Below are 27,137 nucleotides of genomic sequence, written 5' to 3' on the forward strand. Positions count from 1 at the left end.
ACTATTTTTCCAGAAGTGTCCTAGGAAGGCATCTTGGTTGATGAAAGCCAACTATCTCTATTTCCACCCCCTCTCGATAAATACTAATTATTCATTCCTGGCCCTGACCCAAATATTAACCACACCTCTTTTGATGAAAACTTGATTGAAATTCTTGGGACAATTTTACCTCATGCTAAATACAACAAAAACAAATCTTGCCTGCCGAGCACCACAGCTAGATCTAGTTACTCCTGGTTATCCTCTGACCCAGGAAAGAGGTACAGTGTGGTATTTTAGGAAGAGCATGGATCTTGGAGTCAGGGGGCCTTGCTTGGTGTGTGACCTCCTACAAGCCACTTTCCTGAACTATAAAATGGGAGCAAGAATACTGATCTCACAGGCATGGGACTGTTTTAGGATTACTTGATTATTATTTCTGGTACACAAGTAGGTACTCAATAGAAAGCTGTAGTTCCAAGTTTCACTTCTAAGTGTCCACAATAATAGCATTACTTAATACTTCTGGTTTCTCCACTGTTTCCCTAAGGAAGGGGATGAACAGAGAAGCTATATATTGCAACATTAGCCTTATCTTATGAAAGTAAGTGCTTCTGGCCAACATCTACATTTCATTTAACGACAATGTGCCTGTAGGACAGGGATATAGCAGTGAATAAATAAAACCCTCAGAGAGCTTACATTCCAGTAGATGAGAGGTAAGTACAATATACAATAGGCCAGATAGTAATAAGTACTATAAAGAGAAATAAGGCAGAGAAGGGAAATATAGCAGGGGAGCAGATTGCTATTTTAAATAAGGTGGTCAGGGAGTTTCACTGATACAATATTTGAGCAAAGACTTGGAGATGAGGACTTGAACCATGCAGTTATCTGCTGAGTATTCTGTTCAGAGCAAAGGCCCCAACAGCCCTGTACAGTGGAGTGAGCAATGGGGAAGAGAGAAGGGACCAGGGAAGTAAGGGCAAACTAGATTAACTGAGGGCCTTTTAGGTCATTATTATGATCTGGACTTACATATACTGGGAGAAGCACTGAAGGATTTTGATCTGACTTAGGTTTTAAAGGAGATTCTGGTTGCTATGTAGAGAATAGGTTCAATCAGGTCTAGCAGAAGCAGGGAGGCCAGTTTGGAGGATATTTGAAGAAAGATATGATAATGCCTTGAACTACACTGGTAGTGGCTGGACTGAGGATTATTTTTTGGAGTGCAGACAGACTGGAGGTGGACATGAAAGTAGCCAGAGATTTTTTTTTGCCAAGTGATGAAGTTGCGATTTACTGAGGAAACTATAAGAGAAGCAGGTTTCTAGTGGAAGAGGACATTTTAGTTTGGGTGTGTTCAAATTAAACTTCCAAACAGATGTCAAGAAGGCAGCTGAATGCTCTAATCTGGGATCAGGAGAGTCAATCTGTAGAAATTAATTGTTAAATTGGAAGCTGCCTCCAAATAAATGGTTGTCTTATTGTTAATTTCTAAGAAAACAGAGATCACCTTCTTGCCAACTATTTCCCATTTTTTTCCCTAGGGTATCATCAATTTCTTTGGCTATTTAAACCCACTTTTATTTCAAGAGGCTAAAATGCTCTTTATGTCTGTAACTTCCTCTTGTGGGCAAAATCACCTTGGGTTTCTTAAATTTAGACTTACAATGTGGAAGGTAAAGTGAAATATGGTGAAGAAATGACAGTGCCCAGGATGCCACCATTTAGGGGAGAGAGCACACCAAGGGAAGAGTTGCAGGAATAGGACCAGCTCCCTGTGTCCCCAAAAGATCAGGCTTTTAAATAGTTTGAAAATAATAAAAAGCCTCACAAACGTCTTACCAAGATTTAATGTACATTTATTCTTAACACGTGGAACATATAGTATAAAGATTTCATACTGAATAAATGATATTCATTAAGCCAAAAAAGGAAAAAAGGAGGAATTTACATCAAGTTTTAGCTACATTTGTTTGAAATACAAATATGCAGATTTTATCACTGAAAAAATCTCAATTGTGTTTCTTCATCAGGAACTTCAACTGAACCTAGAACTTTTTCACACCTCGATTAGAAAGAAAACAAAACAAAACAAAAACCCAGAAAAAAAAAATAAACTATAAGTTGATTGGCTGCTGAGACAGCAAGGACTTTTTACAGAGACCTGTAGAGCATCGCGCCAAGAGGGGCGATGTCTGGCAAGAGATTAAATAGCTGTGTCTCGCTTTGTGCAGGTCACCAACTTGTTAACTCGTCATACTATAAAGGGGTAGCTGGGAAGGGGACCAAACTGTGGGGATCCGAGGGTATGTGCAATGTACAACGTCATATATATACACACGTGGCAGCACAGCCGCTGCAGCTAAAGGTTAAAACCAGTTCTAAGAGGTGATCTCAGGGTTATTCATACAATCAAGGAGGAGAGAAAGAGGTCAGGGTGTTGTAGGTTCACACATGATACTTTGGGGGAAAAGCCTTTTTTTTTTCTCCTCAATGTTTAACTAAAAACATTTTTAAAAACTACAGCTTGCTGCTGACCCAGCGTTTTTTCTCTTGTTTCCATGTGAGACATTATTATTACAGTATGTTTACAGTATCAGGTGTACAGTACAGTACATGAAAGGGTCTACACTCTACTGCACAGGCCTCTCCAGTGAACAGGGTCTGTCCACAACTGCGAACTTCTCGGCTCCTGCAAGATTGTGAATGTACAACAATAAACCACACACAGTTCAGCAGTCACCTTTTTTGTCCTTCAGGTTTTTTTTTGTATTTTTTTTTCCTTTTTTTTTTTTTAACCATTAAAAACAGTTATGAAATGTGGCATCCCGTTGATGCAAGGACCGGGAAAGCCATTTTTGTTTTTTTTTCCCCAAACTCACTGTAAACAACAGTAACTTTGGTTAAAATAAAAAAGTCTTCTATGTAGGCAGAGCTTTGTCTTTTCAAACAGGGTGGGGTCCTGAGGGGAATTAAGGTGAGGACAAGGAACAGAAAGGTATAAAGGTGGGGGGAGGGGGAAGAAAGAGAAATAGGAGAAACTTTTTCCCAAGGGAGAAGCTGGACAGCACAGGGTAAACTGGATTCTGAGGTGGTTTTGCATAAATAAAGGGCAACAGTCAGTTTCTAAGTTCTCCACACACGCACACACACACAGGGAGGGAAGTGTCCCACGGCTGTCATGACTGGCCAATCAGAAACAGTACATCACAAATGACTTGTGAAACCAACGAGTTCATCAACGGTGATACTGAGATGTCCAACAGCCGTGACTCGTACAGCGTGAACTCTGAGTGGTTCTCGTCCACCTTGGCCAGGGCCAGCAGTGCGCGGGCAGCCCTCCGCATCATGTCCACACTAGTTGGCTCGAAGGGTGGGTTCTGCATGTGGAGCAGGCTGGCCTGGCTCTGCTGGAACTGTGTGGCAGCAAGGCTGTCCTCCAGGAAGCCCAGGAGGTTGCCGATGCTGCCCTTCTGCACTGCGATGGCACGGGCTGCTAGGCTGTCGCCTTGCGCCAGGTTGGCCAGCAGTACCACGGCCATTTCCCGGCATACCGGGTTCTTTCGGTCACTAAGGAAGCGCACCATGGTGCTATACAACTTCTCTAGGCGGCTGAAGGGTGGGGTGGCCAGGATCAGGTCCACATTGTTGTCCTGGATGCTGAGTTTGCTGAGGGTTTCCAAGACCAGTCTCTGGGGGGAGAGGACGGCATTGGGGCCCAGGGTGGAGAAGGGGTCCTGGGCTTCAGCTGAAGGGCAGACTGCCCAGTGTAGGAGTCCGTCCAGGACAGGCAGGCAAATGCTCTCGGGGTATGGGGAGAGGTCCAACTGCCCCGAGATGTTGGCAAGTGTAACCAAGGTGTTTTCCCGGAGCATCTCCAAGCAGTCCCACCACCACTCCACTTTGTTGCAGCTCACCCCTTGGTCCTGCTCCTCCTCCTTCTCATAAGTTAGTGGTGCCTGCTTCCGTTCAGGATGTTTGTGATGTAGAAGGATCAGCTTGCCCAGGATCAGCAGCAGCCCCGGGTGTTTGGACATCTCAAAGTCGTTGCCTGGCACAAACGACAGGCTTCGAATGGTATTGGAGACACAGACGCAGCGCTTGGCAAGGGAATCCTGCCAGTCCAGAAGGGTACACAGTGGGGTCTCGTCTTTACTGTGGGGTTCATCCTCTAGGATCTTGATGTTCCGATGGCTCTGTGCTGGGCTGATGCCGAATGGAAACTTGCTGCTCTCCTTGGTGGCCTCTGCACTCTTAGATCCCTCCTCGGTCAATGTGCTAGACCGGGTGGACAACATGTCATCCATAGTAGCTGTGATCCGTTTTTCTGGAGGGCCATCTAGTGGGGGGCCCTCCTGTTCTGTTGTCCCTGGTGTACCCTCTGCTGCTGTGACATGTTTCCGTGTGACTGACAGGCAGGGCACATGAGGCCGGATAGGCAGCAGCTCTGTCTTGCTCTCAAAGTGGGTCTGGATATGCTCAGTGGTGTCCCCCCCACCAATCCGCCAGTGCAGCAGGCCACTGTCAAACTCCTGCACGCGCCCAAGCTTATCTGAGCAGTCCACCACAAATGGGTCATTCTTCTGCACGATCTTTACTGGAAGCTTGTCAAACTTACTAGTAAGTTTCTCCTCACTATTCTCTGAGGCTGCCTTATCTTTGCCTGAAAAGGCCATCTCCTCATCATTTTCAGCTACTTCCTCTTCTTCCTCCTCCTCTAGTTGAGGACCTAGAAGGTCTTCTTCATCCTCCCCTTCCACAGGGGCTGGACTAGACGCCTTGCTCAATCTCCCAGGGTCTAGTAGTGTTCTCTGCCCTGGGTCACCCACCTCGTACTCCTTTAAAATGCCAAAGATCTCAATCAGGCAACGTCGGAAATATTCCACAAGGAGCTCTAATAACCCTGGGAGCTAAAAGAGAAAGAACAGAAAATAAATTAAGGGAGGAAAGTAGGCTAAGATGAAAATCCTTCACTTGAGAGACCTCCAAATCCAAGGCGTCTTCTACCTGATCTCCCCTCTTTCCTTCTAAGTCAGACATTGGTTATCACTGGGAAAGGCAGAGTTGCTCCTTTCCCAAATGCTCTCCACTGCATGAGTCATTCTCTCCTATGACTGGCACAACTTACCCTCGTTCTACCCAACTTCCCCTCACGTGAGCCTGCCTCCAGGATGGACATGCTGACCAGCAGCTCTGTACCTCGCAGCCAGCGCCACCATCTCTCAGCCTCCTCTTTCCCAACCAATTTCTGCTTTTCTTCGCCAGGCCTAGTTTCTTACCCATTGGTCACTGTTCCTCTTAGAACACTACAACCCACTGCCAAGTAGAGCCCAAGGTTAGGCATGGTGAAATGACCCCTTCCAACACAAGCTGAGAGGGGGAATGCAGTGTGGACAGATGTCCATCTGCTCTCTTCTCCAAGCTTCCCAACAGTCTAGGAGGCTGGAATTAGGGAGACCCAAATTTCAACTTAGATCCTGTATAGGCCATTTACCTCTAAAAGAAAACATCAATCTCCAGTCAGATTAATTTCTGGTTGACCAGTATAGCAGAATGGAAAAAAATAAGGGCTTTAGCATTAGAAAGATCTAGGTTTAAATTTTGGCTTTTTCAGGAACTAGCTGTGTGATTTAACTTTCTAAGCTGTAGTTTTTCCATTTTTCCATCGAAAATGATGGAAATTCTTTAACTTTACAGGGTTGTTCTGAGGTCAAAAATGGAATATATCAAAATGCCTAGTATATGGAAAATTGATCAATATTTGTTCCTTTACTTCTTCATGGGAGGCAGTACTATGTAATGGACATAAAGTCAGGCTTTAAAATCAGAAAGATTCTGCTGATAGTTGTATGAACCTAGGCAAAGTTAACACTGAGCCTATTCACTCATCTCTAAGGGGCCACCTCTGCTTCAGAAGACTGTTGTATGACATGAAAGAAAATATTAAGAAGCTGGTACAAAATTAGGGCACAATAAATAGTAACTATTAATAACAATGTCCCTCTTAGTCAGCTCCTTGATATACGGATTGGTTGGTAGGTACTAAAGATGATCAAAAGAAAGAGTAGAATGGTGCAGCAGAAACTCTTCCCAGCTACTAGGAAAGCCCAGGGTGTACATCCTGTGGAGGTCTGTGTGGAGGTCTGGAGAAATCATCTCTGCAAAAACATCACTCCCGGCCCCAGCATACTTTCTTCACACTTCCCATTCTACACCTTAGGAAAATAGGATCGACAATGATCTCTTCTATTTGGAGTGGATGAAATAAGAAAGGGAAAGACTCTGCTCACTCATAGAGACTGTAGTTTCTTCCTGGTAGTCTAGAAGACATCAACAGAATCTGCATTTCTTACCAATACCAAAAAGTTTCTCAAAAATTCCCTTTGAAGTCAATCCTGATACCTTATACAAATTATTATTGTTCTTAGTATTCTGGGCCTATGGCCAGTGGCAAAGTACTGGCATGGAAGACATCAGAGAGAGACAGAAAGAGAGGAGACCATGTTGGCCAGAGATGAGTTAATTCCCTGTCACTTAGTACTGCCTACTTCAAGATCATCCTAGGCCGTCCCAATCTTCAAATCTTCCCTAGGCACTTATACTCACCTGACTCAGGCTGAAAGTCATGATGCTGTTGTCATCATACAGTAGGATGTTAATGGTATCTAATGCCCATGTGCTCTCTGCCAGCAGCCCAGACTTGAGGGACATCATTACCCGCCATGCCTCTGGAGTTCCTGAAATAAAAACCTTCCAATCATCCATCTACCAAGCCCAAGTTGGCTGGAGGTCCCCGCGAAGACTGGCCTGTCAGTTAAGGTACTGTGAAGATAATACACGGTGAAACACAGTTCCTAACTGGGAGAAGACATACAACTGCCCCTCATGGCTTCTAGGCTCTCTTAGGACATCACTGCATGGCGATTCTTTTAAGAAAAAGCCTGAATGAAATCAGCAGATTTCTTCCTTACTCAAATTTCTTTGGCCCTATCTTAGGGCTGTACACCTCATTCAGAATATCAGGATGGAGAGAGAACAATGGACAAGATAAAAAGGAGCAGATTACACAACCCAGTCAGGGAGGTCTCCTTACCGATATCTTTCATGGTGAGCCGCCTTCTCTGCTTCAACACAGGTTGTGTGGCTTCGACAGAGCCAGGTGGGAAGGTGATGTCCCGTCGAATCATGGGGGGCTGCACAGGGGCAGGTGCTATGTGCGAGGCAGGTACTGGGGGACCTGCCTTCTGCATCTTCATCCCAGAGTGCAGGAATGGAGACTTGCTAGGAGAAGTACGGTTCTCCATTGGCCGGGGCAGGGGAGCAGGGCTGGATACCTGAGGAATGTGATTCTGCATGCTTGGCGGGGGCTGGTAGTTGGATGGAGGGGGCCTTGTCATGGGGGGGACGGGGGCAGAGGGACCATATGGAGGCTGGCGTGTGCCATGGGAAGGCCACGGGCCTTCATGGTTGGGCCTCTGATCCGTGTGCAGCATTTCATCTGTTCGGTTCACGCCATGATAGGCGGGGCCCTGGGGGGCAGAGCCTGTGCTCTGCCTGTTGGCATAATTGTAGGTCATGTCATTACGCCCCTGCCACATGGTGCCTTGCTGAGCAACCTCAGCTGATGCCTGTATGGGGCCTCCCATCATTTGCGGTGGCATATTCTGCTGGGCATTCGAGCCAGGGGGTGCAGAGACACGGTCTCGGCCAAATTGGAATGGAAACTGGTTCTGGGGGCCACTTGCTGGTCGGCGCTCGGCAGCAGCAGCGGCGGTGGCAGGATAGGCATTGCCATACTGGTTGTATACATCTTGCTGAGGGGAAGGCTGGGCAGCTTGTTGCTGAGTGGTGGGCTGGGGCTGGGCAGGGGGCAGCTGCTGCTGCTGGGGCTGCCCCTGCCCTGTGCTGTATGGCACACTGTACATCTCCCCGTCATGCCGCTTGGCAGGAGGGCCGTATGTGGCATCCATCGGCCGCTTGTAATTCTAAGAATGGGACAAGCAGGGGGAAGTTAATACTTTACACTCAAGGGACGAAAGACCCACAGCTGCCAAGATAGCTACATCGGACAATCACTGGGCTTGCTTCTGCCCCTCTAGAAGAGACAGGACTCCAAGGGAACAAAGAAATCATCTTTACAAATTATTTTTCGAAACTGTCTCTGAGAGCAAGAATCATTCTCTAGTCCCCTCTGGCTCTCCCTTGCTCTAAGTAGAAAAAGCAGAGAAAAGTTAAAAAATCAAAATAAGGCCCACTTCTAGTCCTTTTGGATAACTAGAGACTGGACTGGGAAGAGATTGAGGGCTAGGCTCTTTGGGCAGTACTGGCTATTTCGGTGAGAAAAGACCATCAAAGTATCTAAGATGAGCTTCTTAGACTTTCCAACTTAGTTTCCTAAGTGGCTCTCAAGGGGAACCTGTGGGTTACTTCATCCTGACACCCTCCTCACCTGCTGCTGCTGCTGATACATTGTGGTCTGCTGGCTGGGGAAGGGGCTGCCGGAAGGGGTGCCTTGAGTGGAGAACTGATTGCCATAGGAATCATGTCTGTAAGACAGACAGAAAAAGATAATCAGCAAAGGGCGCAAAACAGCAAAGGGCGAGCCACAGCGGCACTGAGACCAGGCTTCTTCACTCACCGTTGCTGCTGCTGCTGTTGCTGTGGGGGGTAGCGGCTAGGGGAATACATCCCCGAGTCTGGGTTGGAAGGCATGAGATTCGGCTGTGGGGCTCCAGTGCCCATGTTTCCCTCAGGTCCTATTCCAGGTTCCGTCCTAAACAAAATTGGAGAAACAGATTGAGTCCACTATAGCTGTGGGGTTCTGGGGTGGGACAGCAATGAGGGGTCATGCTTACCTCACTCTGTCATAAGGACCTCCATAGGGATAGTGCTGTCGTGGTCCCATCGCCACATTTCCCAGCCCAGGGCCAGCAGCTCGGCTGTAGGGGTCCCCCATTCCACCGTTGGGGCCTTGCCCTGAGGACATGAAGGGATCACTCCCTGGAGCTGAGTGCAGAAAGGCAGGCAGTGAGTAAACTGGTAGGTGAGCCAGCCTAGCAATCTACACCTTGCTGTCCTAAAGACCCATGCTCTCTTTATGATTTACTCCTTTTGTTTTCCTAATAGGTTCAAAACAGAGATCTAAAGAGGCCCCAACAAACGAAGATCATGTACTTGTTAAGGGGTGACAAGGCAAGGCCAGGGAGAGGAGACAAGAAAAGAGGGAGGGGTGAAAAGGGGTGGTTACGTCTGAATGCCTTATCTCAGAGGATGGCTTGACAAGAACCCTGAACCACTCTCAAGATACCCCCCACTTTCCTGATCTGTCCTCAAGGGCACAAGGCCAATGGCAATTGGTCACCTTTCCTCATGCTGCCATAAGGATCCTTATTTGGCTCGTAGGACATGCGCCCCATCATGTCAGAGGTATTCATACTGGGCTGGTACCCAGGGTTTGGAGTCATGGAATTCCGCTTCTGGAATGTGGGGTCACTTCCATCAGGAAAAGCATCCTGGATCCCGACTGAATTGCTCCTGCTCCAGAGCGAGGAAAGTCAATTAAACCCCAAATAAAGCAATTTCTCTGATAATTCAGGGAACTGGTAGGACAGGCAGAGCAGGGACCAGACCGAGATGCACAGCTCATGCACTTCTGCCCAGTGTCCCCCAAACCACCCACCCCTACTTGTGGCCTTACCTCATGCCTGGCAAGGGGGGGATCTGACTGTGTGGCGTGGATGCTGGAGTTGGTGGCTTCAGGTCTCCTCCTTCTGCCATGGAACTGCTAGTTGACTGAGGTGTCTGTGGCCCCTGCATAGACCCTGATCCCGCTGTAGATAGAGATACAGGGTGAGCAGTAAAGTATTTAACTCTCACAGAAACGTATGCTCTAGGATATTGTCAGAAAAAGTTGTTATAAGGCTAAAGCTAGGGTTCTCTAAAGCCTAAATCACCTTTCTCTCTAGGGAATCCGCAAAACCAGATAATAAAGAAGGGAATTTGAGGGCTCTATGGCTTCTTGCTTTCACATTTGGAGAATAAGAGTGGTATGGTGATGCCGTCACCATGCTGGTGATTCCTTCAGTCTCTGCCAGTTTCCCTGACCACTTCCCCAAGGACTCTGTCTGACCTATTAAACCCTGTAATGCTGGTGCTCAAGCTTCCAGTCACAGCTCATGGAATCATGGGTAGGGAGGTTCCATCCTGCCCCAAACCTACAGTGCATGTTAGGAGCATAGGGGCTCCTATTCTCAAGCATCTAGTACAGTGTCATCACTCAGGTTCAAATGCTCCTCTAAGCTGATGAGCAAAGAACTACTAATAATTAACGTTTCCATTAGTTATCATCATTTCCAGCAGCAAATATCCCACTACTTGGGCCTCCTCAGATGATTCATCTCAGGCATTCATTATACCCTCAAAGGTCAAAACCAGGGCACACATGTTTACGCCCACCTTCTAGCTCTGGCCTTTTCCCTCCCCAAGCTTGCCCAGTCCCCCTGAGCCTCCTCTCAGAAAGTGGGGTGGGCAGAGGCACCCCCATCAGAGAGTTCCATTCATGTCCCCTCTCTACCTCATTCCTTCTCATTCATGACCATCTTAGTTCCCTGGGGAATTCAGGGCTCTAGTCTGAGCTGCATTCTAAGGTGCTGACATCAGTGGGCCAAAGCTCCCAGATGGTCCTGCCTCACTGCTACTCGTCATATTTCCCCACTCCTCTGGTATCCCTCCCACTCACTAGTTTACAAACATCTGGCAATATTCCAGGTGCACAATGCAAATGAAAACTTAAAGACTGCTGCAGACTACCTCCCAAGGGAGTCGCCACTGCCCACTCTTTAGTCTGTCAACCTGTCACACCCTGTGGTAGGAGCAGAGCATACATCCCTGGTGGCAGGAACCAGTGAACAAGGAGCTTGGACCCTTGAATGCTACTTACTCTTGAAGGGTGAACCCTGGTGGGGCTGCTCACACGATCCCTACCTGGAGAGGGAGGTTGGATCTTGGGCTGGGACTTCTTAGAATCAGCAGCTGCAAATATGTCTGGGGGAGGGTCTTCTCCCCGTTCAATCTTGCACTCAAAGGCATAGAGACACTGGATATACTGCTTTTTCAAGGAGCTGGCAGCACTGCTTGAGGTGCCGACATTGAGGTTGGTTGCAAGTTCTCGCCATTTTTTGTTCTTGTTGACCTGTGCAACCAACCAGAAGAGTCAGGGTGTATCTTCTACCTGGTCTTCTTGCCCACAAGTCCCAAACCCCATCAGGCTACCAGGTACTCATCTCTTATGGAATCACAATTCTTAGTTAACCACAAATGTTAACCCCGCTTGGTGGATAATCCACAACGGACGTTAAATCTGTGGCTGGCTTCCTTCTACCCTCAGCAGGCTTTACCCACAGATCACAACCATCAGTGTTTATTCAAATTAGGGCAAATTTCACATCACTATTAGAGAGAACAGAATTCAGAAGATATAGTTGTTGCTTTACACAAGTGTACTGCTAAAAAATGATGTGCAAATCACCATCAGATCCAAATCATATTTTAAATGCATCAATAAAAATTAACATTTTATAAAATGGAGATGTGGTAATATCAGTGACTACCCTGCTTGACTTTGTCAAACCGGGGGTTTTAACATCTGATTTTACTTTAGTGTGGGGCTCCTTGCAGATTTGGCATTCTTGTGCCACTGTTCCCCTGCACCTTAGTGACTTATAACTACAAACCCCTTTCCCTCACCAGTTACTGTTCTGATAGCCCAGGAGATGCTCGAGGCCCTTTGACTTCTTTTGTACCTTCCCAGAAGCCAGCCTACAGTTCTCTGCCTCTTGTCCTCAGCTTCAGGACACGCTAACCAAGACCATTCTCCATTCTCTACAGTTACTCTTTTTGCTCTAGCCAGGAAGGTTTCCTTCTTCATGTATTCTTATGCTTATTCACCCATCATGTGGTAAATCTTACTCTCAAGGGCTGGAAACACTGGCTTTGCAGTCCCAATCTACAAAAGGAGTTCAGTATGTTGTGATAAATGTTAATCTGGTACCGGTGATACCAGAGAGAAGAGTGATAAGGAAGCAAAGAGAGGGACAACCTAACTGGTGGGAAGGTGACTAGGAAAACTTCCTAGAGCAGGTTAAATCTGAGCTGAAGGTTGGAGATGGTGTTGGAAATGTAGACTCCAGACTCTCTCCCATCTTCAGGCCGTCTGAGCCAGTCAACTGGAATGGTCCCTTCCCTCTACCTAAACCCTACTTATCCTTCAGAAAAGCTCAGGATTCATCTTTTGCCTTCCAGAAGCCTTTACAAACTAACTTATAACAGCAGTCTTTCTCCTCTGAACTGTCTTTAGAGTTCGATTACAACATAGCATCTAAAAGGTTGGCATCCTTTTGCAAACTAAGAGAGGCCTAGGCTTACTTCATCTTAGGTTCAGAAGCCCACCCAGTTAAAAGTATGCCAAACTTAACCTAATGGACCCTTTCTCTACAGGCAGGAGAGGACTGACTGTGAGAACTAGTACCAGGGAGAATGGCAGGGATAAGCCCAGGTCACCTCAGAAGCCTTCTGTGGCTTTGCTTCCCACGCCACTTATGTGGCAGTGTGCACGTGTCTTGTTTTGTTTTGTTTTCCTTTGTGGGGGAGGGAAATAAAGCCTGAAGGGAGAAGGAATTCATAACTGACTGTTGGTTGGCTTCATTCCAATCACTTTCTTTTCTGCTGGTGACAGCTGTTTTCCTCTTCTGATTTAGAAGGTTTGGAATACATCCCTCCCAGCCACGCCTCCCCGAGCTCAACCACAAACTCAGGCTTCTGGTCTGATGACTACAGAACACACACAAGAGGAAAGTTTGCAAGGCAGTGTGCTGTCTGCCAACGTTGCCTCCTGGGCTGAGGATAAAGCAAAGCTGTAAGGTATCAGGGCAGGAGCAAGGGTCAGGATGGCGTTCAGTCCAGAGGTTTGCAGCAGACATGAATCCATACACTTTGGTCTCCCGTACAGAGTAACTACACACAATCTCCCACCTACTTCTCCCTTCGTAAACGATTTCTATTAAATAGCTCCTGAAATCCTCTCTCTACTGGGAAGCTTCCTGGAAAGGGTCAGCAACTACTGTGGCTGCCCTTGTACCATCTTGTAGACCAATTTATGTGGCAGACATATTGAAAGATTATTTCCAACTTTTGACAGTCTAGCTGGGTACAAACTATCTCTCCTTTACAAATAAGAAAAATTAGATCTGAGTGGCTATACACTTTGATTAAGGTTAGAAGTGGCTAAGACAGGATTCAAAACCAGACCTATCTCTCTAAATCTTGCCCGTGTCTAGTATGCCAAACTGCCTCCCACAGAATCAGAATGCCCACAGACTTTCCCTATCTTGGCAACTCCATGGGACCCTAGACATGTGGTAAAGTTAATGCTAATAGTTCATGCTACTAGGGAAGTCTCGGCCTCTTGCCTTTGCCTTATCTTCTGAAAGCCTGTGCTCCCAGGTCTATCACTAGGTGACTCAGAGAGCAGGAGAGGGTAATGTGCCTGTGGGATGCATAACACCAGGTGAAGCCACTGAGTACCTTGAGAGAGGTTCAAACACACAGGGAAAGCCAAATGCCAGGCACTCACCTGAGTCAATCCACCAATCTCCTTCACAGATACATAGAGGCGATAGAGGTCCAGAGGTTTCCTACCCACAGCAGGCAGATTTGTCATGCCCATGGCCTTCTCCTCCGTGAAGGCCAGATAACGGTCTACCCACATCTTCCTCTCAGGCTCACCACCCAGCTCATACAACTTGGTGATCTTCTCATTAGTTGTAGTAGAAGAACTGGATTTCTGGAAGGGGCAGGTCAAGATTCTTAGGAACCAGTGAGATTCAAAGCTTATGCTAAGGGTCTTAGAAGTTCCTTCCCTAGAGAGTAGTGATAAACCTTATTCTGGGGTAATTACTAACACCCGCCCTTCCTTTGTAAGGTTGAAAGACCAAAAGGAAGCTAGATCTTCTTCCCATAAGGAAGAAAAATATTACTGACTATATATTATACATTGGGTGTAATGTGCTAGATGCCTTTATGTGATAGGCATTATGGATTATCCTCCTCTTAAAAGAAAGCAGGCACAAGAAGGCCATGCCTAAGATCTCACAGCTATTAAGTAGTAGGGCTGAGTGACAAATCTTTGTCTATCTGACATCAATGTCACTACTATTCCCATGCTACTTACCCAGGAGCATGGACACTTTTATAGACTGTTTCAGAGAACTCGAGAAATTCAAAATATGATCCTGAGACAATGGGATGGACTAAAATGAAAAGAAACTCTATGTCCTCTCAAAAAAGGGTCTCCCACCTGTTTGAAAGGTTTTGGACAGTATCCTGTTCAAGACAGGAGGATGGCTAAAAGGGTCTGAGAGACAGAGGTGAAGGTCCATAGGAGGTGGCAGCTATGGTTTTTTTCCTCCCTACTTTATAAGATAAAGAAAATGAAGTACAATAAAGAGTTGAAATGTTTCAAATGACTCAAATGCTGACCAAGTCCCCAGATTGCCACACAGCCCAACAGATAGCACACTCAGGACCAACCTGCAGAGAAGATAAGGACCCTAACTCCACATGCCTCATCTCCCCCTTTGTAGAACATAGGGTACCATTTCTGCTGCTCTGAGTAAAGGTCTAGGAGAAAAAGGGCAACTAGTTGCCTATGGCAAATACCATCTATCACTGCACAAGGACGGGGGTTTCATAGAGAATTCTGAACTATAGGTCTGGCATTTTCCCCACAATGCACCGCTGTGAGAACATTATTATTTACATCAGGTCCTCTTAGGCTAACTCAAACCTAATTCAATGAACTATCATCCTGGGACCCTTCATGATAAGAAGCAGCAACGTAGCCTTTTCTGAGATCTAGTTGGTGTTAAAAAAGGCTAGAGTCTAGTCATCCTCTTTCCTTTTTCCTTCCTATCACTGGAATCAATAGGGCAGAAAGTTGAGAGGAGTCAAAATATAAATGATTACTTTGGATTTGGATTCTGTCTTGGGTGTCCCATCGGCCTTGTTGTTCATTTTGGTGGCTGGAGTTAACTTGACATCCCCAAGGCCCATCATCTCTGGGCTGGCTGCCATCCCTATAAAAGAGAAAAAAATTCTCAAGTTCAATAGGTTTGTGACACGATGACTGCTCTGGAAGAAATCCTTGGGGTGAGCAATGACTAGGACTTACCTGCTGAATTGTTGGCCATGGTTCCACCCATGGGATATGGGGGTCCCTGAGGGTTGATCATGCCAGCCATACTATTAATCCCTTGTCCATAGGGAGGTCCAGTTCCCATTATACCCCCTTGATTCATATTGGGGTAGCCTGGTGGCCTGAGAAAGATGATGAAAAGTGAATGTGGGTGAGTGAGTGAGTAAAAGACAGGGGGTGGGAGGGAGGGAAAGAACACAGTTAGAGACACGGAGCTTTCCAGATTTGGACTTGAGCTAAATAAGGTTGTATGAGTCAAGATCATTTAGTCAGGCTTACAAGGAAAAAGTTTATGGACCCCCCCAAAGCACAATCATGCACTACTTTACCTAGATATTCCCACAAAAGGTTCTAAGAGGGTTCAAGCTCCAAATGAGAAACTATAGGTCAATTTTGAAGGAAACGCTCCTTGAAGAATGAAGCCCTACATCTCTTACGTATCATCTCCCTCTAAGACATCTCCAAAGTCAAGCATGTTTAAATCTCTCTCTATGCCAAAAGGTCTAGTTAAATGCTCCATATTACCACTCTTTGTCATGTCAAACCCCAACCAAACTGGAGCCCTCAACAGCGAAGCACCTGGAGGGGCCTTGCATTCTTTCTTTACGGGGCCACTGCAAACTTCGTGCTTTCAGGATTCTAAAGTACTAGCCAAACCCAATTCTTTATAGTCAATCACCCTGTTCTACCTTGGTTCATCAATACCCCACTAAGACACGAAGTCACTTTAAGAACTGTAGGCACCAACAATGGAGTACAGACAGAGCCTTTAAAAATAGAGGAATCATATTCAATGAAGTTCATGGCCAAGGAAGAAGACGTGAATCTTCAAGTCATTAAACCAAATCACAAGAGTCTTCTACACTTTAGCACCAGAATCAAATGCAAACCACCACATACAACAGTAGAAGAAATGGCAACCACAACCCTGCTTCCTTTATTATTTCTCACACCACAGATCCAAGTCATGTATATCATTAAAAATCTTTTTGGAAACCAAGAAACTAGATTGACAAAAGAAATGAAGAAACTCTGAAGACCTATTTTACTAATCCAAATAACCTGTGCTTTATAAAGTTCTCTACATATATATAATATCTGGTAATGTGAAATTTGATACCAAATTAAGATGCTTAAGAATCAGTATTTTTGTTGTGTTTTTCACTATAAGGAAACCTCGGTTCTAAAGAACTCTCAATAAAATGCATATTTACCAAGATGACATGGTCCAGCAATATCTCAATGACCTGAATGAGTATACAATTTATTTCCTTGCACTGACCCCTCTTTACTTCCCAGGCCTTACCTGTTTTGGATAGAGTTGGCAGCAACATGCATGGCGACAGCAGTTTCTTGAGTTTTCCGGTTCATGCCCCCTGGTGGGGGACACATCCCTGACCCAACCTGAGGTGGCATATTGGCCATGTTAGGGCCATAAGGGCGGTTACCCATGGAGGCGTGACTCATTCTCCCTGGAGGGAGTGTGCCATAAGGTGGGATGCCAGGCTGCCCATGCATCTGACCTCCAGCACCCATAGGGTTCATGCTTCCAGCCATGCCTGCACTGGGGTAGTTAGCATTGGGCAAGGCATTATAGTTTGGCTGCCTGGGATAGCCTCCTGGGAGAGGAAGAAGGAGAGAAGACGCAGAGATTTGGTTAGTGACTCATTAGCAACTCATCAATATCGCTCAAACTCTAAAACTCCAAAGATGATAAACAGGAATCATTTAATATTTGGTCTGGAAAGAGACCAACTTCATGGTAGCCTTTATCCCACTTTAAAAAAAAAAAAAAAAAAGAAAGAGGAGGCCAGGAGCATATAAAGGCAGTACTTAGTTGTCCCCTCATCTTAAAAGACAGCACAGCACAGAGCAAGGCTGGCGGGCTTTGCTGCTATTCAGGCCCTTCAACTCCCAGAATTCTTTCCTTTCTATACACCCATCTTTCCTTCTCTCCCATCCTCTGTGCAAGACATTCAGCTTTAGTCCATCTAGGGCTAATTCTGAACAAAGATCTATTCTATTAGGACTAATTTACTAAAAAAAAACAAACAAACAACAGAGTATGATAACCAATAATTGTCATTTATTAAGTGTCTGTGCTCAATCTTAAGCTAAACACCATATCCCCATTCTACAGATAAAACAGGCTCAGGAATATTCAAGGACTTTCCCATGGTGACAGTCTGCCCTATTTTAAGGCCTGGCCTTGGTGGATTTAAGGCAAAGAACAGTCCTAGTCTTATAATTCAGACAGCAGCATATCAGATAAGGAACCATTTTCTGGTCACACCTATATCCTATATATACTCCCAACTGGGTAGCATACTCACCCTGTGGGCCGTACTGACTCCCCTGGGGACCATAGCTCCCCATGGAGTTCTGCTGGTAGGAGCCCATGCCTGTGTGCATCTGTCCTCCAGAAGGCTGACGCGGAGATAAGGCTGAGCTGGGCTGCGGGGAACTGTACTGGGGCATCTGAGGGTTCCTCTGCATGTAACCTATTTGTGAGTAGTGGCCACATAGTTACTATCTCAGTACAATGGGAACAAATGCTCTCCCCATCCCAGGACTTTGTATCTATACTTTCTTTAGCAATTAATTGTATGAAGTCTCTATCATATTTGCTATATAATTGTGCCACTTTAGGCACCCTCCTAAGTGACACAGCCATCAACCAGATCATGCCAACTGTTTCCACAAAACGAAGGTCTGAATAGAAAAACAGCAATGACAAAAAAAAACGAATGGTGCAGGATTTAAGGGTAAAGACTTGATGCTGAGTTTTAGCATTTGCTGACCAAATTAGGCACAATGTATGTAGGGGGAAATTCATCAAAACACAAACACTGAGAAACAAAGAATGACTGTGGGGGAACACAGTTCTGGAGTCATAATATGGCCAGGCCTAATCTTAACTTTACAATTGTTGCTGGGATTGTCCTAAGTTTCACGGTCATATAGTTCTCTAAAAGCTATTGCACAGGATAATCAAGTGTCGGTCTTAGCCCTCCACCCCTCTCTCAAAGCCCAGGCTTGTACCTCGATCTTGGGCAATGCTCGATTGGTTCATGGAAGGATGCATTATGCTGTCCGACTGGCCACTGGGTGGCCGAGGTGGCATCTGGTTGCCTGCTCCAGACAGAGAAAGAAGTAAGCCAATCATCATGGCTAAGCCTGGAAATTCTAGCTAGAAGGTCAATAGAGCTGGAAATGGCTCCTGGAAAGGCCAAGCACCACCTAGTATCACATATACAGAGAGTTCCAAACTAGGGACTCCCATCTCCCTTCTTCAAATGCTGAAGGGAAACTTTGCAGACAGGAACCAGAGATGCTCTCTCTGCCAGTAGAAGGCTGAAGATCCCTACTATTGTTGTGGGCCAGTCCCCTTTCCCTCTCCCCAAACCCCAGCAGTTGAGGGGTACCTGGCACTGCAGCAGGCGAGAGTGGTCCTGAGCGAGACTGAGCAACACTGGCGGGAGAGCCAACAGGGGACGGGGAGGGGCCTCGGATGCCAGGCAGGTGAGGGGAGGTATGAGGAGAGAAAGGAGACTGAGCTGGATTACTCTGCTCTCCTTGGCTGCTGGAAATCCCTGATGTGCTCACTCCAGGGCTCAGAGCTCCTTCTGTCCCCATGGGGAGATCGTCTATTGATCCAGACAGATCCTGAAACATATGCACAAGGACATGGATTAGCAATATTAGGCAGACTCTTCTTCCAACAATCCTACTTACATGATTATCATTTTCCTTTAACAACCAAGAGCAAACACACTGCACATGTTATGCAGTCATGATACTATAGCTTACAAATGGCCACATAGAAAATACTTTATGAAGACTCTGCGGGCCATATAGTCTTCATCACAACCACTCAACTCTGCTATTGTAGTGCAAAAATAGTCACAGATAATTCATAAAGTTTTACTGGAACACAGCCACACCCATTTGATTATTTGTAAGAACAACTGGCTCACAATCTACAGTTTGCTGACCTCTGGTCTATCCACCAGAAGCAGACCTAGTACTTTTATCTTCTTTCCCAGTCCCAATTTCCATAGTTGTAAGAGACAAGTACTTCAGTAAGAATTTAGTTCTTTTCCCATTGTGAAGCTTTGCAAAACGCTGCCAGGATAGTACCAGGAACCACAAGAGTATGTTAACAAGTCTGGGCAACAATCACAGAGCTCCTCTCCATCAGATTATTATAACCTACATTTACAAGGACCTACTCCAAGTTACCATATTTTAAAATATAAGGGTTAGGAGGTGGGAAAGGGATATATTGCATAGGAAAGATAATTCTTAACTGCCAAGAAGGTCTCGGACTTAATTCTACCACCTGACCCACAATAGTGATGAGTAAATGTTTACCAACTAAAAAAAAAAAAAAAAAATTTTTTTTCTCTATCTGTAAATTTTTCAATGAGAACTTGGTATTTATTTGGGGGCTTTGTTTGTCTTGAAATAATCAGCAGAGAGTTCACTCTGGGTTGGTAAACTCCAAGATTAGCAATCAGGGGCTCAATATGAAAAATCCACCCCCCCCCAAAGAAAGGAAAAAAAATTACTCCAGGAAATGCACCCACCCCCACCCTCGCCCCATGGTTATTCTCTAGCAATACCAGAATACCAGTGGCTTGATACCACATATTAATTTCGGACTGGGAAGGAACTGCACACTGAAGACAAGAAGAAAGCTTTGGGTATGGGCTCAAGTCTGAGAAAACCCTAATAATCAAATGGTTAAGGAAAGAGTTCTCTTAAAGAGAGACATCCAAAAGAGAAAGAAAATCCAAAATGGCCTGATTTGAATGGCCTACTTCCACAACAAGCTCACCTTGGAAATATCAGTTCAAGGTGACTCAGACTCCGGAGTCTAACAGTAATATTAGAGGTCAGAGGGCATTAGGCTCTCCCCTAGGTATCTAAGTTGGTCGGACCTTCTACAAACCAGCTGGTTACTTCACTAGGCTGGGAGCATTTCCGCTGAGTTCTATGGGAACAAAGCTTGCCCTGAGGCAAGGGAGGTAGGTAGGTGTGCATTTGTGTCTGCGTCCAGCTCTCAGTGTTAGCTGAGAAATCAGAAAATGCCAGCTTTCCTATATGAAGACCTAGGACACCAAAGCATGCTTTAAAAATGCAATTAGAATTAGTCCCAGCATGGAAGCCCTTCTCTAGGTAACACCTAAGGGTCTCTTCCCTCTCAAAGGACTAAAAAGTACCTGGAGTTATAAGAGCCTTGGGTTCATCCCAAGAGATGAGGATTCCATCCACATGTTTTGGGGCTAAGCTATACCAGGGACACCTGGCCTCGAAGCCAGGGAAATTAAACTCAAAGAGGCAGCATGATTACAAGAGGAGCCAGCCATGTATGCCAGAAAGGGCCTCAAAAGCCACTTGTTAAGCTCTAGTCTGTAACAGAAACCCAGCCCAATGCTCTGTTTTAGGGACCTGCAGGTTCCCTCAACATTCTTTCCTACAGTGTCCATTCTTTATCAAACCACCAGCTTCTGGTAACAAAAGCTACTTGTTTACATGAAAAAGAAGTCAGTATATTTTGGAACAGAACAGGAACCAAAGTCCACCTAATAAGGCAAGATCTTGGTTCTATTCAAATAGCTTTGAAAAATTAAGTGTCTTGAACATTTCTGTCTTTAATTAGACAAGTAAAATATGAACATCCTCATGGTAAAATAAATACAGTTCAGATAGTATAGATAAAACCAAAGTCCTCCTTTGCTTTCTTTCTGCTGCCTTCAACAGAGGAGCCCCTGTTCAATTTGGTGTATATCCTTGGAGACCTTCTGGGGAACTGAGGAGGGAAAAGGAAAAAAGAAAAAAACCAACAAGCCAGTAACCACTGCTACAGGGCCTGCAGATGCTCCTTCAGCCACACTTCTGTTAAAAACCAGGCTCCCCACAGATCCACAAGTGAATGTCCTAGTCCAGCTAAGCGATTGCAGGAGCCTGAAGAAAACACTGGCAGCCAATGGGGCTGAGCTCTTAGGACCCTGGAGGCATCTGTGGTGACAAGGTGGTGGCTTCTTTCACAGAAGCACTCTGAGTAAAGCTGTCGGTTTTGGTAAAGCGCCCTGAGCTCCTTGGAAAAAAGGGTTAAATAAAACACTGTCAACAGTAGCCCCATGAGGGCTAGAATGCCTAGGTACAAAATAATGGGGAAGGAAGTAACATTAATCTTCTTATCTCTTTGATTTGGTTGGTTTACGGCCAATCTCTCAAATTGTCATTTTCATCATCAGATGGTAACTGCTCAGCATGGGGGTAGTTGATTAAAAAAAAATTAAGAACCAGAATTTCTCTCCATTATGCTATGATACTATATAGACTGAGGAAAAAGCAAGATACTCTTGAGTTAGGAGACCAAGGCCCAGCTCTTGGTATTTATCAATTAACGATCTTGTGCGAGCTGGCAACAAGCTGGGCTTTGGTTTCCTCACTTATACAATTAGAAGACTGGACAAATCTGAGTTTGTGACACACCTGGGGCATACTGGCACCATATAGTCAGGGCCATATTAAATATGCAATACCAGCAGCAATACCCTGCCATGAGAGATGTGACAAAACACAGGGGTACCAGGCTAATCATAAGTTAAATGTTTTTATTGGGAAATGAGAAGGTGTCGTAAGGGCATAAGACTCCAACCCCCCCACTTCCCAAATCTACACAAACAGATATTGCTCTGAACTCCATGTCCTTCTATTGCAAAGGACACACCTCTGCTTTCTATCCTACTAAAAAGCCAGTTTTTCAGGTCTTTTGTTCCACAAAAAGCCGGATGTCTGGCTGTTGAGTCAGACCTCAATGTGCCTAACAAGTTTGGCTTTCCATAACATACTTATCACAGACAAAGTTCAATCAATCCCAGCCCCCAATTCTCCGGAGGTTGGGGGGTGGGCGGGGCGGGGAGGGCTTTGGAATTCAGGACTCACATTCTCAGTTCTCCTGAAAGGGTGTACCCAACAGGTAAGCTTGTAGCAGGACTGCTGAAAGAATTACAGCACTGCCCCTGAAGTGGAAAGAGCTCTTCTCCTGAGTTTGCTCTCCTCTAAGCATAATCCTGCTGAGAGATGGGAAGTGAGGATCAGCCCACTCAGTGCCCTGCCAGTTTTAAGGAAGCAGCAGGGCCAGGCAGAATTTCCTCACGTGTTTCCAACGTGTTTCATGCATTTTATTGCGCTCATCTACCATGCAGATCAAAAGCGCTGGAGTGGGTCCAACTATTTCGCACAGAATCTCACACTCCAGGCTGGCTACAGCCCCGAAAGCCTTCGTTTCTTCACTTGAAATACTGCCCAATGTTATTTTGGGATGTGACCTGATAGAGGAAGCCCATAGGGACTCCATGACGATAACCGTTCCAGCTGTGATTGGTTGCCCAGTCCCAGCAAGTGCCAGCATGGGTTTGTCAGGCTCTGCCGACAAACAGAACTCAGCAGCTAACACCTTCTCTTCACACCACAACAAAACCATGCCCGAAATCACACAATCCATACCTCACTGGTGGGGTAGGGGGACTGATGGGGGCGGGAGGGAAGAGTGCTAGTGCTCACACAGGAAGGGCTGCAAGTTCTAACATGAACTAGCTGTCTGATGAAGTACATTTTCAAGCCGAAAGACACCAGATCAGTGTTGGACAAGGGGGGTTAAACAATCCTCCAACGGAGCCTCATGAGGATGACATCAGTTCATTTTGCTGAGCAGATTAAATAAGATCAACAGGAAAATCTAAAGAACAGTCTCATGGCAATGCTCAGATTCAGGTTTTTCTTATAAACTTGGCTGAATCCTTGAGAAAAGAGCTTTTGTAACCCCCCAGATGGAGTTCTCGTATTCTCTCAGTTGTGAAGAGCTTTTGCCAAGTTATGCTGACTACTACTACTGGCAGAGAAACCACCCACCAAGAGAGCCAGGTAAATCCTACACACATGCTTGTAGTGGTGAGAACCTTGCAACTCAGCCATCTATACTCACTTAAATGATGCTCCTTGAATGAAAAGGCACAGCCAGAAATGACCAAATGTGCACTAGCAATCTGTCAAGTATTTTTCTAGCCTAACATATCCATGACCATGGCAGGAGGATGGCTGCTCCCACTGGAGAATGGGAAGAAATCCTGATGAACACAGACAAGGTTAGAAAACCTAACCCTTGAAGAAGTTAAATGTTTTAACTTCTTCAAGGGTTAGGTTTTCTAATCTAAAAGGAGGCAACAGCTTCGACAAACTTTAAGGAAAAGAGAGTAAGACAAACAATTACATAGGAACCACTTAAGGCACATAAATTTGAGGAGACCTGGTTTTTCCATAAAACCTTCTTTAACCAACGAAGTTGTCAACGGTCAGGTAAAGAAGAGACTGCCTCTATCAAACACTTCTAAAAATATCCAGCACAATAAAGTTTCATCATAGGTGCTCTTTTTTTCCTCCTCAGTCTTTGCTAAATGGAAGGAAGGGCAATCTGACCTACCCCAGACTGGTAGGGGGTCCAAAGTATAGAAATGCTGTACTGTTCTTCCAATGAATGGTCTCAGCTCAACAGATTAACTGGAATCCTGCCTAGAGACCAGACTAGCTAGTGTCAGCTAAAATGCCAAGAATGAATCAACATGCAGAATAGGCTGCCTCCTGCTACTGGTGGTATTTCTAAGCCAGGGGTTAAGCAGGTGGTAAGGAAGGGGAAAGAAAAGACGCAGAAGGCTGAGACCATCATTTTAGCTTAAGATCAAGCACCACCTCCTATTTGAACTATACTCACTATTTAGAATAGCATAAACTGCTCTAGGAAAGGCTCGAGAACTCTATTTCCTAATCTCTCATCCTAAGTTTCCAAAACCCCTCATCAAACTCCTTCTTCCCTTTTTCTACAATAGGCTATTCTTCTGGGGATAATAGATCATTTCTTTCTGGTACTTTCTGGCTGCCTGGTGAGGGGATGCACAGTAGAGAAGGGTCAAACTCTTCTTGACTTCAGAATGCTTTTTCAGGGCTTACTTCCAAGAGAATATTCCCTATATACACATGTCAGAATTCAAAAATAAAGCTTTAGGAGACCAAATCTCCAAATTCAAAGGACACTGAAAAGAGGAATAAAGTAAGTTCCTTTGTGTCTCCCTCTTGAAGGGAAGAACTGACACACATAAGTGACTATCAAGAGTTCGATTCTAAGGTATGTGGTTGAATCACATTTAGTTCTCACAGTTGTCTTCTGATGTAGGTATCAACCCCATTTTAACAAAGAAGCAGGAAGCTCAGAAGTTAAATGACTTGCCAAAGGGCAGAGAGCTATTACACAGAAGAACTGGGGTTTAAACCCATATTCCTCTGATTCCAAAGCCTGCACTCTTTCTACCATAAGGTGGAAGCTTGCCACTATCAAAGGCTAGGCACTGTGCTCCAAACAAGGTCAGGCAACAGCCCCTCTCCAGACACGCTGGGTAATTAGCTACCTGACTCTGACAGGCTAATCTCACTTAGCTTCTCTGTCAGGGAAGACTAAAAACCACCAACTCTACAAGTCTACATGCTTCCTTTTTCTTAGCCACTCTTCCTATAAACTACTCTTGCTTTCTAAACCTTCTTTCATGATTTACTTCAAATCAGCCCTTTCATCTTAACTCTCTTAATTTGAATTTACTTTTTCTACACTAAAGGGTATAGTACTTTTTCTCACCTCTGGATATTTAGAAGGGCACTTCAGGTACAAGGGGGAGAGAGAGGAGAGAGCGATTTAGAATTTAAGGAGGCAAGCAGGAAATTAAGTTCCACGAGGGTAAGAGGTATCAGGTCTCTACTGATATTCATATTAGATGTGCTCTAATCCTATTATCAAGCACAAGGGTATGGGGGAGGGGGCAGTGGCATGAGCAGGAGCCAAAACATCCCTGGCTTTGAGGTGTCCTCATCTCGAGAAATTTCAAACCCTGACACTTTCTTCCTCACCCAGCCCTGCAACGTTTCCCTTCCAAACCTGCAGGATAAGTGGGCCTTGTTTAGGGGCTCCATTCCCAAACTACAAAATGGTAAAGCTCTTTTCTGGGGGCAAAAACCAAGCAAGCTTTAATCCCCTGCCCACTGCCAGGCTCCAATGATGGGGCAACAGAGCTCTCTTTGAACGGAGCAAGGTGACACCCATTTCCCAGCCAAAGAGGAGAAATGGGTAGACGACCAATTGCTTGACATTGCACTTCAGGTGCAGCAACTACAGGCTAAAATCATATTCTGCCTTGGAAACTTCAAAGATGAGAAAAGCTTTGTGAGGGCAAAGCCTCCATAGTCTCTCCAAAGCTCCTCTAGGCCCAGTGTTACAGGACTGATGGCACTGTGCTGAATTTGCCCTGTTCCCACTAGCCTGTGGGACCAGAGCAAGGACAGGCTATATTCTCCTGTTATTAGTGACCAGAAAAATGTCAGGAACCCAAAACACTAAATGCTTGATAATGTTGTTCAATCAATAATCTACTCAAAAGCATACTCTTTAGATCCAATCTTTATTAGTCCTCTCTTTCCTTTAATCATTGCCCCACCCTAACCCTGTACCTTAACTCTAGACCTCCACATTGAGGGAGGGACACTTGGGTGCTAGCAACAAGGGAACTGACTCTGCTATCTAAAACTGAAAAGTACATCCCCAAATGGGCCATGGCCATTTGGGTAAGAGCTCTTGATAGAACTGCAGTGCAGGGAAGGAACGGCTGTAAAGGAGGCTGTCAGGAGGTGGGGCTCTGTGTCGCTGGAGCAATTTCAATCTCATTACAAAAATACAAGAACCTGCTGTTCTAATCCACCCCAGCAAAATCTCTTGAGGTGGGTCTGACCCTTTGGGTGGAGGCTGAAGGTATTGCTGAGGTGTAAAAGGGGAAGAAAGACTGTTGTGCTGCCTGCATTCAGCCCCTGCAAAGAGCAGCTCAGCCACTGCAGCAGCCATTGATTTTCCAGGGGTCGATATTCTGCTCCCACAGATCTGCTCGGCTAGAGGTTTAATCACATTGAGTGCTTCTGCTCAACATCTCTCCTGCACTTCCCCCTCCCCAAACCAATAAAACAAACACCAAACACAATGAGAGTTGGCAATAGATAGATGGTGCTCCCCATCCCCAGAGAAATTCTAAGCACCACAACCAAGGGAGCCAAAGCTACATGGGCAGTCCACAGGAAGCTGCAGGGACAGATCCACAGGCTCCAGAGAACATTGTAATCCCTTGACCAATACTCCCATATAGATCTCTCCTAATAATTCAAAGATAAAAAAAGAAAAAAAGATTTACATTTAAAAACCCAGGTTCCTAACTTGTTAAAAAAAAAAAAAAAAAAAAAGATCCTAGAACTCCTACACGGCACTAATCAGATGAAACCTTGCTTTCATTTGTCACAGTCCCCGCCAAACCTGCAAAATACCACGTTACCTACCTGACCAGCCTACTGACACACACTCCTCCTCTACAAAGGCTTCTTCTCATTTGGTCCAGGAAAGATGTGACTTCTAAGTCAGAAATCACCTCTTGACCAAAAATGTAGAGTGATTTAAGGGTCACTAACTAACAGATACTTCATTCCAAATATGAAAAAAAAGAGAGGGAGGGAGGGAGGGAGGGAAGGAGGGAAGGAAGGAAGGAAGGAAGGAAGGAAGGAAGGAAGGAAGGAAGGAAACTGGGTCAGAGCTGGGCCTGGGTTAGAGCAGTCAAGAGCAGTGCAGGAAATGAACACAGTAAAGCTAGAGAAGGGAGAGAAGTTAGGAACTCCCAAACTTTCTCCAAGTCAAGCATTCCCTGTTAAGAAGGCCAACCACACAGACCTTGTTCCATTATGATCATCAGCTTGAATCCTAGAACTTGAGCGAGGAGGGCAGAAAAAGGGGAGAGGAAAAGAACACAAAAGA

General features: G+C 45.4%; 1 protein-coding gene across 2 annotated transcripts in view; it reads right to left on the reverse strand.

The window, feature by feature from the left end:
- Positions 1-1,823: 1,823 nt before the first annotated feature.
- Positions 1,824-27,137, reverse strand: part of ARID1A (AT-rich interaction domain 1A) — a 66,518-nt gene continuing 41,204 nt past the window's right edge. The window contains exons 5-20 of one of the 2 annotated variants that reach the window (XM_006924381.3): positions 18,661-18,901; positions 18,278-18,367; positions 17,569-17,736; positions 16,542-16,854; positions 15,212-15,357; positions 15,007-15,116; positions 13,616-13,825; positions 10,969-11,176; positions 9,683-9,815; positions 9,347-9,522; positions 8,841-8,991; positions 8,624-8,758; positions 8,435-8,531; positions 7,079-7,970; positions 6,592-6,722; positions 1,824-4,895 (exon numbers count right to left, since the gene is read on the reverse strand). In XM_006924381.3, coding sequence (XP_006924443.1) covers positions 3,165-4,895; positions 6,592-6,722; positions 7,079-7,970; positions 8,435-8,531; positions 8,624-8,758; positions 8,841-8,991; positions 9,347-9,522; positions 9,683-9,815; positions 10,969-11,176; positions 13,616-13,825; positions 15,007-15,116; positions 15,212-15,357; positions 16,542-16,854; positions 17,569-17,736; positions 18,278-18,367; positions 18,661-18,901 — 4,932 coding nt within the window. In that variant the 3' untranslated portion in view covers positions 1,824-3,164. The remainder of the gene's footprint in view (positions 4,896-6,591; positions 6,723-7,078; positions 7,971-8,434; positions 8,532-8,623; positions 8,759-8,840; positions 8,992-9,346; positions 9,523-9,682; positions 9,816-10,968; positions 11,177-13,615; positions 13,826-15,006; positions 15,117-15,211; positions 15,358-16,541; positions 16,855-17,568; positions 17,737-18,277; positions 18,368-18,660; positions 18,902-27,137) is intronic. The other variant, XM_006924382.3, reaches the window with a different exon arrangement.

Source organism: Pteropus alecto, unplaced genomic scaffold, assembly GCF_000325575.1.
Source record: "Pteropus alecto unplaced genomic scaffold, ASM32557v1 scaffold39, whole genome shotgun sequence".
In the NCBI taxonomy this organism is placed as follows: Eukaryota; Metazoa; Chordata; class Mammalia; order Chiroptera; family Pteropodidae; genus Pteropus; species Pteropus alecto.